General features: G+C 58.6%; 4 protein-coding genes across 4 annotated transcripts; all 4 read right to left on the bottom strand.

Moving 5' to 3' along the window:
• Positions 1 to 1,231: 1,231 nt before the first annotated feature.
• LMJF_28_1550 (conserved hypothetical protein) lies at positions 1,232 to 1,951 on the bottom strand (the record flags this gene model as incomplete). Its single annotated transcript, XM_001684386.1, has 1 exon — positions 1,232 to 1,951. The coding sequence occupies one exon, from the start codon at positions 1,949 to 1,951 to the stop codon at positions 1,232 to 1,234; it is 720 nt and encodes a 239-aa protein (XP_001684438.1).
• Positions 1,952 to 6,011: 4,060 nt separating this feature from the next.
• On the bottom strand, positions 6,012 to 8,582 carry LMJF_28_1540 (hypothetical protein; the record flags this gene model as incomplete). Its single annotated transcript, XM_001684385.1, has 1 exon — positions 6,012 to 8,582. One exon carries the CDS (start codon positions 8,580 to 8,582, stop codon positions 6,012 to 6,014), a length of 2,571 nt encoding a protein of 856 aa, XP_001684437.1.
• A 2,892-nt stretch (positions 8,583 to 11,474) lies between these two features.
• LMJF_28_1530 (putative ATP dependent DEAD-box helicase) lies at positions 11,475 to 12,644 on the bottom strand (the record flags this gene model as incomplete). The annotated part of the gene is made up of 1 exon (XM_001684384.1): positions 11,475 to 12,644. One exon carries the CDS (start codon positions 12,642 to 12,644, stop codon positions 11,475 to 11,477), a length of 1,170 nt encoding a protein of 389 aa, XP_001684436.1.
• A 719-nt stretch (positions 12,645 to 13,363) lies between these two features.
• On the bottom strand, positions 13,364 to 15,289 carry LMJF_28_1520 (conserved hypothetical protein; the record flags this gene model as incomplete). The annotated part of the gene is made up of 1 exon (XM_001684383.1): positions 13,364 to 15,289. The coding sequence occupies one exon, from the start codon at positions 15,287 to 15,289 to the stop codon at positions 13,364 to 13,366; it is 1,926 nt and encodes a 641-aa protein (XP_001684435.1).
• Positions 15,290 to 16,053: the final 764 nt, after the last annotated feature.

Genomic DNA, 16,053 nt, shown 5'->3' with positions numbered 1-16,053 from the left:
ACTTGCTTACCTCCTGCATACGCGCTGGTGTGTCCAGACATGAGCTTTTCGATTTCGTCTGTGGACGGGGGGGGGGAAGGGAGCTGGGGAGAATGAGGAATCCATCTGCGAAGCACATTCCATGAAGGGGTGGAGAGCGATGTTGCGGCTCCTCGCACTGTAGCGCTGACCCTTCTTGTCGGATATCGGCACCGCGGAAGCTGCAACTGTCCGCTTGCCACCTTTCTCTAGTGCAGGAGCACCGCCGCTTCACTATCCGCATACGCACACCTATGGAGAAGGGTTGATACACACAACCCCTCTTCCCATGAAAAAAAAGGAAGAACGAAAATAAGCGAGCGAGAGAGGAGAGTAGGCGGGGAGAAATAGTTTCCCACCAAACACACACACACGCACGCACGCACCGGCACACAGACCAACACATGAGCGACACTGACACAAGATGGATGAGCGAGAGCGAAACAAAATGTGACTGTGAGGCAGGGAGGCGGGCGAACCGGCGCGCGTACGCATCCCACAAACGGAAAGACACACGAGAGCGCCGAAAAGGAAGCCGCCAAGAACCACCACAATATCTGTGAGACAAAACAAAGATAAGAGCCGTCGTGCCACCACACGCGAACAAGCGCAAGCCGCCGAGGCGTGTCCGTCCCCAAGGAGGCGAGGTGGAGAGAAGGAAAAGGGGGAGGAGGAGGATGGTGCGGGGCTAGAGGGCGGCAAGAACGAGCCAACAGTAAACAACAAAACGAAGAGGAGAAAAGCCGCACCGACTTGCACAGTAGTGGATGGCAGCGACGCCGTTGCTGCTCGGTACGCACTCTCCCGCTCTCCAGCGGCGAGACTGCAGAGCGAGCGATATCAGGGGAGAGAGATGAGCCGCGCGTGCGTGCGTGCGGAAATGAACTTGTCGGCTGTTCCATTCCGTTTTCAGTAGCTGATCGCCGTAGCTCGTGGGTGCAGACACCGACCACGTCGCCATCGTGATGCTGTCTCCAATTCACTCATCCACCCTGAAGCCGAACACGCGGGGCCACACATGGAGAGAGGGAGAAGGCACCCCCCCCCCCATACACACTCCCTCCCTCCCCTAACAGGCAACACACCCGCCTTGGCTCGACTTCTCGTTGCCTTGTTAACACCTACCCACCATCCCTATCCCACTTCTCTTTTTCACCCGCGCACGCACATCTTCACATCGCTCCATTGTCGCGCTGCACGGACGCGCTCCACCTCAGCGCAGGATAAATGAGCGGTACACGACATCCTCTGGCTTGCCGATCAGGATGATCGTTTCCGGCTCTGTCGTCTTGTTCTCCGAATAGAGTGTGATGGAGAGCGACTTGTACACATTCGTGGAGGTCAAGAATCCGGTGCTCTCCTTGCGCACGTCACACGAGACCAGGCCTTCGTTGCCGCTAGAGGGGTTCTTCAGCGTGAGGAGCATCTGCAGTCGGCGCTGCTTCAGCCCTAGGAGGTCCGACAACTCGTACGAGCCACTGCGGATGCGGCGCATTAACGGCAGCTTGAAGCCGCCGGTTGCGTTGTACGTGCGGAAGTCGCCTGTGCGTGGGTGTGTGCCGAGGTGCTGCACCACCTTCTCATTGTGCATGACAAGCGCGATGGATTGGTTGTACACCGTCTCTGCGTTGATGCGGTAGCGCCGGACAAGGGACAGGACGACGGTGTAGCAGATAAGACAGCACGCGAAGCCGCTCATAAAACCCAGCCGGGCGACCGTCTGCAAGCTAAAGCGAGAGAGAAGAACGTAACCCTTGAAGAAAACGTACACGACAGCCAACATCACGAACGTGCTGGCAGCCACCTTCGAGTAGAAGATGACGTTGTCCGCTGGCATCCCAAAGATCTTGCCGCTGTAGCGCGGCGCGGACTTGTCGTAGGCGACGTCGTCCAGCTTCACCTTCGCCTGCGAGCGACCAAAGAGAGAGTCCATGAAGCCTCGCCGCGGCACGCACAGGGCGTGCCGCAACGAGGGGGACTGCGGCGACGATGCGGCAGCCGCGGCTTGTGAGCGTAGCCGGGCCAGTTGACGCGCCGCCAGTGCCGTTCCGGCCGTCGCGTGTGCCACGTGGAGCCGACGTAACATATCTGTTCGCGATGCTTTCCTTGCAGTCCCGCGCGGACTCGATGCGTTTTGGTTTCCTATTGTATTCCTCAGCGTCGCCAGGCAACACAACCAAAAATAGCAAAGGGGCGGGAGGGGCGGCACGATATCGTGAAGACGACGAGGGAGGTGGTGGTCGCGGTCGTGATGGTGGTGGTGGTGCGCGCGCCGACGAGGCCGTCGGTTCTCGTTCTTTGCAGCGAAAGAGCACCGCCCACAGAGAGGAAGTAGAGAGAAGAACAAAATCAGTGATGTGCGGGGGAAGTAGGTGTGTCGACACGCGACGACGGACACGAGCAAGCCCACCCAAGCTGCCACGTACCTGAGTACACTTGTCGGGGAAGCGCATACGCGATTCGGCGTTTGGTGGAAGTGCAGCACTGAAAACGACGTCACTCTTCTGCGCGCAAACGGCGTGAGAAGAGGGTTGGCTTTGAAGGGCATCCATGGCCACATGTTGACCCGCGCTGTCCCAGTTTGGCGGACTCGTTGCGAGGTTTTTCATTGGATTTCCGTTGGCGTTGCCTGGCGTCGGGCACATAGTAGGTGCAGCTGCATATCTGAACGGCACAAAAAGAGATGCGGTCGCGGGTGGCTGTGCACGGAGAGAGAGAGAGAGAGAGAGCGGGGGGGGGAGAGAGGGAGGGGAGGAGAGGGGAAGGGAAAGGGGAAAGAGATGACAGGCCCCAAGACCGATAGGTTGGTTCGACATTGCGTACACCGCGCTTCTTCCGCAATGCAGGTGCGCAAACTACCTGCCCCCACCTCCCTCCCTCCCCTTGCTCCTTTTCCGTTCTTTCCGAGACCCGTGTCGCCTGCTATGCTCGAAAGCACACCAACGACGCGGGAGAGAGCGCAACGAAGAACGGAAAAAGAAAGACACCAAAGAGGCGCGCGCGCTAGAGAGAACAAGGCACAGAAGAGAAGCGAAATGAGAAACCCATGACGCACACACACGCACACACACACACACACACACACACATGCGTGCACGCCCGATCCCACATCTAGTGCCCCTTCCCCGTACCAAGACTGCGACTGCTCATACGTAGCGGCAACACGCACGTCGCGCTCTCGGGTGCACTCATCAACCATGCGCACCCGCGCCTTCTGCCACGTTCGCTCCAGGGATCGAACTCGGTGACGGAGAGTAAAGGAGCGCGTGGCGCGTGAACGAACAAGAGGAGGAAGAATCACCATGGCGACACTTCGAGAGAGCAGAGTCAAAGATGACGACAAGCACGGCGCGTCAAACATGAGCGGCAGGTGCGGAGGCGACAGAAACCAACAATTTTATGAGGGGATGACAGCATGCGAAAAAATAAAACAACGGAAGTATGCGTGTGTGGGGGGGGTAGGGGGGGGGAGGAGGAGTCGAGAAAAGGGGTTGGGAAGGGCGCCCGCATACTCGCCATGATCCTCAACATTGTCGAGCACAAGAGAAACAGAGATGTAGAGCAAACAAGTAATACACCACAACCACAACGACGACAGCGTCAGAAACGGCGGCTGTGTTGAGACAGAGATGCGCAGTGTCGAACAGGTAAATCAGCAACGATGCAGCTGAAACGTGCGACAGATGTGTCTGTGTTGAAGGGGTGGGCTTTGGGGGTGGGGTGGTGGGTTAAGAAGCGACGACAGAAGAGAAACAGCGCATAACAAAGAGGACCCGTTGAGCTCGTTGAGTCGGACAATCATGTTCACGCACCAACAGTAGCACAGATGCATACACACATGCTACACAAACACACACACACACGGACACACACATGCTACACATACACTATCGCCACGGCACACCCGCATTCTCTTCGTCGCCTTCCAGAGTGTAAGACAACGGCACCTACACACGCACGCACGCAAGCCTTCCCTCATGGGAGGGAGGGGGGGGGGAGGGGGGACAGAGAAATAACAATAAAAAACACCAATGAAGACGAGCAATATGAGATGGGGACAAAAAGTAATACCAATCGATGAAGAAGCGGCACGCGCGCAGTGCACATCCTTGTGCATGCTTGCACAAGATACTTGGACCGAGGGACGGGCCGGGGGCACGCACGACGAGGAGAGATGTCGGCATGTGGCCAATGCGCATGCCATGATCGCAACGGCCACGCAGAACGAGAAACGTGGGAAAGAAGAGGAGAGGGAGGAGTTCAGTAGGGTGAGGGAGACCCTAAACATGCGAAAGAAATACAGGCCCAAAACAAGAAGCAAACGGAGCAACGACAACACAGGCACAACACAAGGCATAACAAGCAGAAGCACGCACGCGACAACAGCACCGGTCGCGAGGCGCGGGAAGACGGTGAAGAGCACACTGGCAGAGGCAAGAACGGCACACAACGAAAGAAGAAAATGTGATTGTGGCGACAAGCGTCGCCGTTTTGCCCCCCCCCCCCCTTGTCGCAGCTGACGGCACCGACTCCAATGTGACCATCGAAAGAAAACACGGAAAAAAAGCAAACAAGACGAAACGAAAACTCCAACTATCGTTTATTGCGTGGCAGGCACAGAGATGGAGCACCGACGCAGAGGATATCAATTCAGCGCTTCTTCCGTCTCAACGCGTCCCTTCTCTGCCGCACAACATGAGCTGAATGCCACTCTACACCCCAGGCCCGTCACAGGCCCCATCGCGTGGTGCGAAGCAGCGGTAGACGCGCGTTACAACGATGCGCCGACTCGGTCATCTGAGCACGGCTCCTGTCTCCATCCCCACCCACCCCCACTCCGCAGGCAGCCTCACAGCCGCTCCCGTTGTGCCGGGTGACACACGCTCGAGCCACACTGACACTCTGCCGAGCATACCCGTGGTGCAAACATCTTCACTGTTGCCGGTGGCTCCCACGCAGCGCCAGCCCAGACCTGGCCGCCGGCGTCCGTCGCGATACATCACCCTGGCTTCCCCGTGTCGCAGGCGCTAGACCCTGTCGGCGCCAGGAGCGGTGGCTCGGCATTGGCAGGGATGGGGGTGGGGGTGGGGGGACGGCGGCGGCGCGGCTTCTCCACAGAGAGTGCGGGGTGCACGGGGCCCTGACGCATACCACGCCGGGGTGGTCCCCGCGCTATTAGGGGCGTCTTTCCGCGATGGCAGCTATACAAACAAACAGCGGCTTCTGGCCACGGCAAGTGCTCTTGACGTCGGCGGGCAGGTCTGGGCTGGCGCTGTGCCGACGATGTGGCACACAGATAAATAAGCAGCGCATTGGACCATAATAACACATACAAGGGGCCTTGAGTGAAAAGAAATGATGGGGAGGGGCCGAATAGACACGGCTAGCGGTCACGGCACGCTTCTGTAATGCGAAGTGGGACTGGGGTGTGGAGAGCTAGGAGTGAAAAAGGCTAATGTACACTGTAAGCGAGAACAACGCACCCGCCTACACTCAAGGACATGGCCAGTCTCTCGTGCCGCACCGATGCACGCCCCCTTTTTTAAGTCGCACCCATACGTGTACGCCAGGGTCTTTAGCTCCCTGTTCATTTTCAATTCGTCCTGACCTGCATGCGCGTGTCACTGTCATGCTTGACGATAGAAGGAGTAGTAGGAGGAGGGGCATCAGGTGAGAGAGATCGAGGGCGATGGTGCATCACCTCACCCTCCCTCCCACATCCACACACACACACACACACACACACACACACACACACACAGCTACAGACAAAACGTGGCGTGCAGGTGCGTCGACCCCCTCCCTCCCTCGCCCACCTCGTCCTTCAAGACTAGGGATGGGGAGCAAGGTACGCGAATCAAAACAACAGAGCCTCACCTCCTCCACTGCATGCATCTGCTTCTTCCATCTGGCACAGAAACCAAGCACAAGCTTGGAGCCGTCCCTTGCGGCGTTCTGTGGGGTGTGCTGCAAACGCTGCGGATTTCCACAGCTCACATAGCGGAGCACGTTGTGCACGCCTTCGGCTTCACCTTGCTGTATCGACTGCTTTTCCCCTTTGTCATCAACGTTGATGTGGTGGCCGATGGAAACGACTTGGGTGACGGCACCGTGGTTTTATCGCGTGAGTGGCACACGGCGCCGCCGCCGCTGGAGGTGGTGATCGTGCACGGCTTCGGCGTGACGCTTGACGTGAGGGTCGGCGCTTCGCCTGTTAGGGCCCCATCCCACTGCCCGCGCAGTTGCGCCAGCTGACCACGACGCTCTTCCAGAGCACTCTGCAGCAGTGACAACGCATTCCACGGCGACTGCTTGTCCAGACAAATCTGCTCTAGCAGCTCTACGGTGCGGCTGTAGGCGCTGAAGCGAGGGCGCGCGTCAAGCACCTCCGGCTCCAGCGCGAATGTCACATGGCGCTCGCTGCGTCGTCGCGTTTGCGAGTTGGTGGCCGGCATCGAGGAGCCGATGTAGGACGACGCGATACGGCTGCTGAGGCTGTCACCCCCGCACTCTTCATGGTCGAGCGCGACGGAGCGGATGACGTACTTTAGCCGCTTTGATATGAAGGGCGAGGCGTTGGCGCCGCACGGGGAGGGGGACGTGGGGTGGTGGCCGCTGTGTGAGCTTCCATTGCTTCCGCTGCCGTGCGCACCCGTAGCTCTGCTGTCTGTGCTTGCCGCGTTGCCGATGTTGTCATCACCATCGCCGCCACTCGACATGAAGGAGAAGTTCTGAGCCGTCAGCAGCATCGGCGTCTCTGTGCTGCCGAGGCTGTCCAGAGAGTGCACAGAGGCGTGCGAGAGGACGCTGTGGAGGCCGCAGACCGATGTCCGCGGTGGTAGTGAAGCAATAAAGTGCTCGACATCCATGCCTGCCGTGGCGAAGGTATCGTGTGGCACGCGCACTTCGCACTGCTCCAAGTGGCGCAGATCCTCTCGCAGCACAGCGTTCGCCTTCCAGCACGCCTCCATATGCTCACCAAGCTTCGTCAGATGCTGCTCCTGCACTGCAATCACCTGCAACGAGGAAAGAAATGTGCGGCGGGCTTGCATGACGCCTGCCGTGGCGCCAGGCTCTGCAGCGGCGCTTGCCGGCGAGCGTCTGAGTTGTTGTGCCTTCTCTGCTTTCGGATCGACGAGCTGCAGTTCGTGCTGGAACGACTTCAGCACACTCAGATACTGCGACTCAAAGAGACGCAAAATACTCACTTTCTGGCGCCAGAAGTGGATCGTGTTGGCAGCCTCGACGGTGCGTGTCCAACTCAGATGCTGACCTTTGCCCTTGAAGCGCAGACGTGCCCGCCGCTCCTGCGCATAGAGTGCGCGCAGCCTCGCCGTCTGCTGCTCCAGGTTGTGCAGCCGACATTGCAGGTCGACGACGCTGCTCAAAAATACCTGGTACGAGTCGCCGCTAGCTGCCGCATCGCTGCCCGTCTGCGCACCCTCGTGGATGCCCGATGGTAAACGAGCGCAGTCTACCGTGAGGCCTCCTCGGTCTGAGGGGCCGGCGGCGACATTGCTCACTGCCTCCACATCGCTGGTGTCGTCCCTGCCAAAATCAACCGCGCTCGGCGAGTCACCGTGGCCCTTCATGCTGCTGTCCTTGCCGAGCGAGAAGGCGGACTCGGCCACGTAGGTAGTCCCAAAAGCTGCCGCGGCCCTGTCAACCCTACCGCCGGACGCCGCGCACATCACAGAGCTAGCGGAGCTGCTGTTGCGGGCACTCCCAAACACGTCGCCCCCCGGAGCCACAAATGCGAGGTCCCGCAGCACGTACTGGCACGAAGGCGGCGCGTATGGGTCGGGCGTTACCTCTGGTAACGCGGCAGGCTGCACCTGCTCCACCTCACCACTTTCGGGCGTGCGCCTGCATAGTTTCGTGCTGCTTGCTGCACCACGTGTACGGTGCGTGGGGCTGCTGCCGCCGTGGCTCATCATCGCGCTTTGCAGAGAGGAGGAGCGCCGTATCGAGCTGCGCAAGCTGGTCGTGAAGAGCAGGTCTTCGCTGTCTTCGCCGATGCACGTGGAGCCAGAGGAGAGGCTACTCGGGCTCGGCGATGCACCGTAAATGCAGCTAACACGAGGCGTGACGTTGCTGTTGTGCCCGTGGCGCAGGTTCTTGTGCATCCAGCGGATCTCTCGTGCTAGCTGAGTGAGCAGTTTCGGATACTTTCGCTTTGGCAAGGCCCGGGGGGGATGGACGGGAGGTCCCTCCGCCACATGGGACCCGCCCATCATTGACTCCGAAGGCGAGAGATCGCCTTGGTTACGCGCTGAGGATGCGAGCGCGGTCACGAGGTCATCGGGCTCCACATCATGCGGCGCGCCCACACTGTCCAAACCTACTGCGTAGGGGGAGACATACGGTGAGCAGCTGCGGGCCGATGCACCAGTGGCGACGGTGATGGTGGTCCCTGACGACACGCTGATTGCGTCTGTCACCTCCATTGTGCTGTTGCTGTTCGCATTCTGGAGCGAGGTGAGGGTTGGCTGCGGCGCCGTCGACTCGAGTGTCAGCTTCGAGAGCGTCGGAGAGGAGGGCTTCTTCTGTTCCGTAGAGACCATGGCCCGGATTAAGTGTTAGTCGGAGGACGAAGGCCACAAATAAAGGTTTTTTTTTGCGCAACGAGTGGGTTGCACAATAGGAGAACCCACGGCTTTGCGGGGAGAAGGGCGTGCGAGCAAGAATCAACGTCAAGCAGAGCAGCGCAACCGCCAGGCGACACAGGCCACGAGAGGAGGGGGGGGGAGGGGAGGGAGGCGCTGCAGCAAGCCTGTGTCGGTATGCTGCTGTTGGGTAGCACGCAAGACAAAGAAATAGAAGTCGACAGACGCACAGCGGCACAGAGGCGCGGAACGCACACGGACACAGGCACACAACACACAGACAGAGAAATTGAGCTGGTAACACCCCTCTCTCTCTCTCTCTCCGACCAGAGCAAGAAAGAAAGACTGCTACTAATAGACTTATGTATATGTAGGCGTGTATGCATATATATATATATATATGTGTGTGTGTTCTAATCTTGCTCGTTGAGAGAGTTACGCGGAGGAAACGATTCGATGTCTTTTTCGGAAGGTGGCACCGTCGTACGTGGAGCTGGTCGTTCCTTTTTAATTTTCAGATTTCGTTTGCGTCCTTTGCCGCCTCATGGCGTTGTTTTACTCGAAACGGGCCGTCACCCTGCTGTGTCCCATCCACAACATGCGTTTTCGCTTGCAGTCGCAGACGATAGGTGATCGTCAAGATGGACCCCAGCCACAGCCACGGACGCGCTGAATTTGCACTTGCGCGCGTACGTGAGCGTATGTACACGTCTTAGTCCGTTGCGCACACCTACGGGAGAGAGGGAGAGAGAGGGAGAGGGAGAGGGGAAGCTTTAAAAGAACCGAGAGGCACATGCGAGTCAAGAGAGTCGAAGACCAGAAGTAGCAGCAGAGGAAAAAACAAGAGAGAGAGCAGATGGTGTTGATGCCGCCCTATCTACCGTGGCGAAGGCCAGAGGGACTTCTTCACAAGCACAGCGAACACACCCATGCACCTACACAGGCAGTGTCGCGGAGCAGCGACTAGAGTTGACGCTCTGTCTGCGTTTTTTGTTCCTTTTCGATGCAGGGATGGGGCGGGGGTGGGAGAGCGCTCGGTGTGACTGTGTGTCAGGTGGACGAGCAGGCAAAGTAGAGGAGAACACGAGAGAAAAAACGAAAGCAGCAACAACGTCATAGAAAACGAAAAGGCGCCCGTCTTTGTCTGTCCTCTTTCCTCGTGCGAACGTGTGCACAAACGAAAACCGCGCGAGCACAGATACCCGAGATCGCCACACACGAAGAAAGATGACCACCATGACGACGACCACCACCACACGAAATCAAGGAGGAAGTGCAAAGGCAGCAGAGGGAGGGAAGGAGGGAAAGGGGGGGGGGGGAAGAGAGAGAGAGAGAGAGAGACGTCAAGTCGACAATTCGCGTGACGGTTTCTGTAAAGCGCACACATAGGGAGCGTAGAAATGAAAACAACAACAAAAAAAAACAAAACGCGCACACACTCGCACAGCTCGAGAGACAAAGTCCGCGCGCGCGTCTGCGGAGGGGTGTGCCAGGGGAGCGGGAGCGAAAACGAAGCCACTCACCCAGGCACAAAACAGAAAAACAAAGAAGGAAGCGACAAATTCACCTTGACACACACACACACACACACACACACCTGCACCTTGCTGAGCAGCACGCACTCCAGTAGTGGTGCCTTTCCGAGGTCGATGCAAGAGAGGAAGAGAGTGAGTGAGCGGTACTAGGAAGGGAATGGCGTGCATACAACAACAGCGAAAAGAGGGAATGGGTTGGAGGGAGGGAGGAGTGACCACGTCTACTTTAACGCATCGAAGGGAGATGAGGGTTGCGGAAAGAGTGGTGAGTCGGTGGCGTGAACGGTGCAACAGAGCTTCCTTTTGTTTCGTGTGTCTTCCCTTTTTTGATAGCGTTGCGCGTGTTGGCCCCCCCCCCTCCCTCTCTCTCTCTCTCCGCCTGCCCACCACCTTGGAGCGCGCTCCGATAAATGATGTTGAAACGAGAAGCGATAGCGGATCCGACAAGCGACAGGGAAAGCGTCCGATGGAGAGCAACGAGAATGCATTCGCCAAACAACGGACGAGGAACAGCAACGAAATCTGAAGGCGACTGTGGGCGTGCAGGCCCACTCGTGGGGTGGAGCGTGTGCGATGTCGTCTGCACCAGTGCGAGATGTCAGCGGAGGCGACGGTGAGGGAGAGAAATGGTAAAAGGGCCGCAGAAGAGACGGTGCACGATCGCAAGGAAAATGCACTGCGTACGACATTCCCATTCCAAGCCATGCTGCCGGTGGTATGGGAGAGGGCGGAGGACCCAGTGCGCCTTTGCTGCTCAAGGGCCATGCAGACGCGCGTACACGCTCTCGGCGAGACGGGCGGTGTCGTGGAAGCAACAAGCGGCTCTGCGCCACAGCCTCTTCGAGAGAAGGCGAGATATTTTGCCCCGTTTACTCTTGTTCGCCTTTCCTTAAAGAGGTAGTCGTTAGCACAACAAAGCAAAAGCATACACGCACCTACACCCGGCCATCGCCACACCCACAGTTCACGCAACCGACATCACGACCGTGACTCGTCACCATCCTTCGCAGCGCTCATATTAGAGCCCTCCCCAAGTGCCACATCGGGAGTTGCATTCAGGAGAAAAAGAAATGCGCTGCACGTCAGCAGCGCCTCTTGCTGAGGTAGCGCATAGTGACATACTCGATCGTACGCGTATTACCTTGGGTTGAGCTACGCATGCCTGCACCGGCGCCGTTGTAGCCGTCGTGGTTAGCTCGGAGAAGCGAAAGGTGGAGAGCCGAGAAGCGTCCCCCCTCCCTCCCTCCTCCCCACATACACGCCTGCAGAGCACGCTGGAGTGCGCGGACGTGCCGCCTCTCTGCGTTTCCCTTGCCTACATTTGCTCGCCGATATTCGCGGGGAGTTCTTCAATTTGCGTCGCGTAGAACTGCTCAATGTCGCGCAACAAGCGCAGCTCGTCGTGGCGCACGAAGGTGATGGCCAGTCCAGTGCGGCCCATGCGGCCAGTGCGGCCGATGCGGTGAATGTACTGCTCACGCGCGAGCGGCAAATCGTAGCTGAGGACGAGCGAGACGCGCTCCACATCAATGCCACGCGCCCACAGGTCCGTTGTAATGAGCACGCGGCTGTGTCCATTACGGAACTGCCGCATAATCTCGTCGCGCTCCGCCTGGGGCATGTCGCCGTGCATGGCGGACACAGCGAACTTCTCGCGCGTCATCTTCTTGGCAAGCTGCTCCACCTTTTTGCGGGTGTTGCAGAAGACCACGGCGTGGGCGATCGTGAGGCTGTCGTACAACTCCATCAAGACATCGAATTTGTTTTTCTCTTCGTCGACGGAGACAAAGTACTGTTTAACGCTATCCACGGTGATCTCATCCCGCTTCACGAGAATGCTCGTGGGCTCCGTCATGAACTTCTCCGTCATCTCCAGCACGTCGGCCGGCAGCGTCGCCGACACGAGGATGATCTGCAGCGGTGGGACCATGCGGTAGATGTCGTGAATCTGAGCCTTAAAGCCTTTGCCCAGCATTTCATCAGCCTCGTCCAGCACGAGGGTTTTCAGCCCATTTACGCGAAGGCTCTTGCGGCGGATCATATCAAAGACGCGGCCGGGCGTGCCCGAGACGATGTGCACACCGCTCTCCAGACGGCGGATGTCCTCCTCCGTGCTCTTGCCACCGATGCACGCGTACGCTGTCAGCCCCATGTGGTGGCCAATGTTGTTGCACAAATCCTGCGTCTGCACCGCCAGCTCGCGAGTCGGCGAGAGGATGAGGGCCTGCGTCTCACGCGTGTGCGGGTCGCACGCTTGCAGGAGACAGACGCAGAAGGCGGACGTCTTGCCCGTACCCGAAGACGCCTGCGCAATCACGTCGCGTCCCTTTAGGAAGGGCATAATGAAGCGCTTCTGAATGGCGGTGGGCTGCTTGTAACCGAAGCTGTACATGCCCTTGAGCAGGTCCTCCTTCAACCCCATCGCCTCAAAGGTTGGGATGGCAAGCACATTGGCCTGAATATTATCTACTTGCTCCGTCTCCATGGTTGCCGGGGAGATGATTAGCGAGAGAGTGAGAGAGTATACCGGGATGTATGTATATGTAATGTGTGTGTGTGTGTGCGCGCCTGGGAAGAAGGGGTCTGTGCGTGCATACTTGTATTATCGACGAGGCTATTCTTCTGCCGCTGCATATGCGTGGTCGCGTCGGCGTGCGCAGTGTGCCATGTTATAGCGAGGGAAGCGGAAGCGGATGGACAGAGAAAGACCGAGAGGAAGAGAAGGAGGGAGGAGGGTGCAGAGCGAGTGTGTGAGAGAGCGGGATGCGGTTGAGACGGCAGCACCTCTTGCGAGTGCGTGCAGATCACTGCCGTTGCCAGATGCGCTGGCAATGCATAGAGCTCCCAAAGAAAAAAAAAGAACACGAAACGTGTGGTCGTTCTCCTGGACTCGTCTGATTCGTCTGGTGCTTATCAGCGTCCAGGCAAACGACGACGACGGAAAGAGGTTCGGAGCAGTGCGGGGGATCGATGGAGCGACGCGCGCACCTGCCACCCATCGATTGCAAGACTGACCTCATCAGAGCGGCTTGTACGGCGTCAAGGAGAACGCAGTGAGAGAGATGAGCAAGAAGGTAAGAGATGAGGATGGCCGGTGTGGGGCCCAGGGACAGGGTCATCGACCGAGCCACGGCAGTACTGGGGACCTGACCGGCTAGAGGCACGTATGTGTCTCTGTGAGTGTGTGTGTGTGCGCGCCATGCGCTAAGCAGACAGGGAGTCGTCTTTCAGCCGCAGCGCGCGTAACGTCATCTGCTCACGGTACAGTGCTTCCCGTAGTTGTGCAATGACACCCGCGCTGCGCCGGCACGCTTCTTCCAGAAGGCGGTTGCGCTGCTGGACACTTTTCAGGCGCCCCTGCAGCTCCGCCACCTGCAGGCCCCTCCGCGCATCATCGAAGCTAAGCTCCACCATGCTGCGCACAACGCTCGCCTCGCTGCGGTTCTGCTGCTCGAGTACTTCTCTCGCGGTTTTCTCTGCCTCAGCACGCTGGAGGCCTCTGGCAAGCTCGGATTTCAAAGTGTCCACCTCCGCCGTCCACGCTTGCAGCTCTCGCTGCAGTGCTTCCTTTTCACGCATAGCAGTTTCTTGTGCCCGCTGCATGCGTTCCTCTGCCTCTACAACGCGCGCGCGAGCCTCTGCAGTCTGGCTCTGAAGCGCATCCTCGTTGGCCTCGGCGAGCGCGACTATCTCTGCCGCATGACGATCGCGTTCGGCCTGCAGCTGTGCCTGGTGTTCAGCCTTTAACACTTCCAATGCTTCCTTAAAGTTGAAAGCGTGCTTTTCCGTCTCGCGCAGCTGCTGTTGCGTGACTTTCAACACAGCATCCGTCGCGTGATGCTGCTCCACTTGCCGCCGCAGAGCCGCAATGTCTTTCTGCGCCGCCCGGGCTTCTTGCGTGGTGCGGAGACGCTCTTCCAGCACAGTGGCGCGCCGCTCGGCCGCCTGGAGAGACTCCTCCACACTCAGCAGCTTCGCGGCGGCATTTTCCGTGGAGGTGCTCAACTGATATCGTAGGTTTCGCTCCTTGTCTGCGATGGCCACGTACTTGTCCCGAAGGGCCTGCAGCTCTTCTTGTTGCGAACTGCAACGCTGCTGCAGCGCCTCCATTTCCGACTGCTGTTCCTTGAGCTGCTCCACTTTCTTCGCAAGTTTCGAGACACGTAAGCGGTTCTGCTCCTGCTCCACAAGGGTCTGTTCGTGCACCTCAGACAGGCGACTCAACTCCTCCATGGTTCTTTGTAGGCGGTGCGCGACGGTGCGCACTTCCCGCACAGCGTCGCACCACTTCTCTTCCGCGGCGGTGCATCGGCGGACGAGCAGGTCGACTAAGCCCACTTGCGTCTTTGCCTCCAGAGCTCTCCATTCATGAGCAACTCGCTCCTCCTGCTCATGAGCTGCCATCCGCTGTACCATTTCGTCCGCCTTCTTATGTGCGGCTTCGGCGCGGCGGGCGTGATGAAGCACCTCGAGCTCTGCTCGATGCAGCGCCTGCGCGTGCTTCTCTGCCGCGCTCTCGCGCTCTTGCTGCGCTGTCGCGTGCCAGGCTTCCCAGCGCGCGATCGTGGACCCCGTCGCCGCTTCCTGGGCAGCAGCTTGCATCCACACACGGCGAACCTCAGCGGCGGCCTCGCACAGCGCTTGAAGTGAGTGAGCGGCTGAGCTTTCGAGCGCGCGGCGCTCGCGGGCCTCTGAAGCAACAAGTGACTCCTTCAAGTACCCTTCCCATTCGTTGCAGCACCACTGTGCGTACTGCATGCCTTGCCGAAGGCTGCGCAGCTCCGCCGACATGCGTCGCACGTCGTCGACGACGTCGCTCAGCCCATGGTCTACCTCGGAGGGACGTTCAAGCGCGCTTCTCAGTTCCGCAATGCCGTCACGCCAGACGGCGATTGCCTTGTCTTGGGTTTCTATGATGTGCTGCTTCTCGCGGAGGTCGTTCTGCAGCGATGTGACGAGTAGCTGCGTTGTACAGTGCTGCGCCTCAAGCTCTTCGCGGGCCTTCAGTGTCTGCTCGACAAGGCGGCGCATGCGCTTGTTGTCCTCGTACAGCTTGAGCGCATCGGAGTCTTTCTCCGCGATAGCGGCAAAGTAGTTCTGGAGAATCACATCCACTTCGTTATCGGCCATGACGCATGAGACGTAGTTGGGCTATCGAAGGAGAGAGGGGAAAGACGCCCTGCGATGGCGTGTATGTCCTTCGCGTTTCTTCGCTCGAGACTCTGTGGAAGCGTTTTGCTTTTGATGACAGCGATGATGGTGGGCGATGGCTGTAGGTGGGTCTCTGTGCGCCTGTGTGTGTGTGTGTGTTTCACAGAGAAGCGATGCCGAAACAGCAGGAAAAGGGAAAGAGCATGCGCACATGCACGACCGCACGCAACACCAACACCCAATAGAATGGAACGAACAAAGAGAAAAGAAGAAAGGGAAGAGGGGAGAGGCGGTGGAGCGGCGAGAAGAGAGCGATGTTGTGCGGGAAGCAGAGATCCTGCCAGCAGGAGGAGAAATACTCCTCACGTGTGTGTGTGTGTGTGTGAGCGTGAGTGCAGGGCGGGTAGTTCGCACCGCGAGGTTGCGAAGGACAAAACGAAAAAAAAGAAACGCAAGAGAAAGCATGGGCAGAGGCGCCCACACCATTGCCCATGAAGAACACTTTCGTGGGTCACACAATGATCTCTCATCGCACGTACACGTAAATCTACAGGTGTCTATGCAGGCGTTTGGGGCTACTCTTTCTCCCGAATCGACGTTCCGACTCGTTCCACTTAAGCTGCCACACTTGCGCTGGCCGCGCCTGCGCGAGCGCCACAGGGGCAGACAAAACAGTAGGAATCGCAAGCCGCGCTTCGCCTCACGGCGCAGAAGCCAGGAGGGGGCCCCAATGGGCGGGGACA

Source organism: Leishmania major, chromosome 28, assembly GCF_000002725.2.
Source record: "Leishmania major strain Friedlin complete genome, chromosome 28".
In the NCBI taxonomy this organism is placed as follows: Eukaryota; Euglenozoa; class Kinetoplastea; order Trypanosomatida; family Trypanosomatidae; genus Leishmania; species Leishmania major.
The sequence above is the reverse complement of the archived record's forward strand: the minus strand, read 5'-3'. Positions and strand labels throughout refer to the sequence as shown.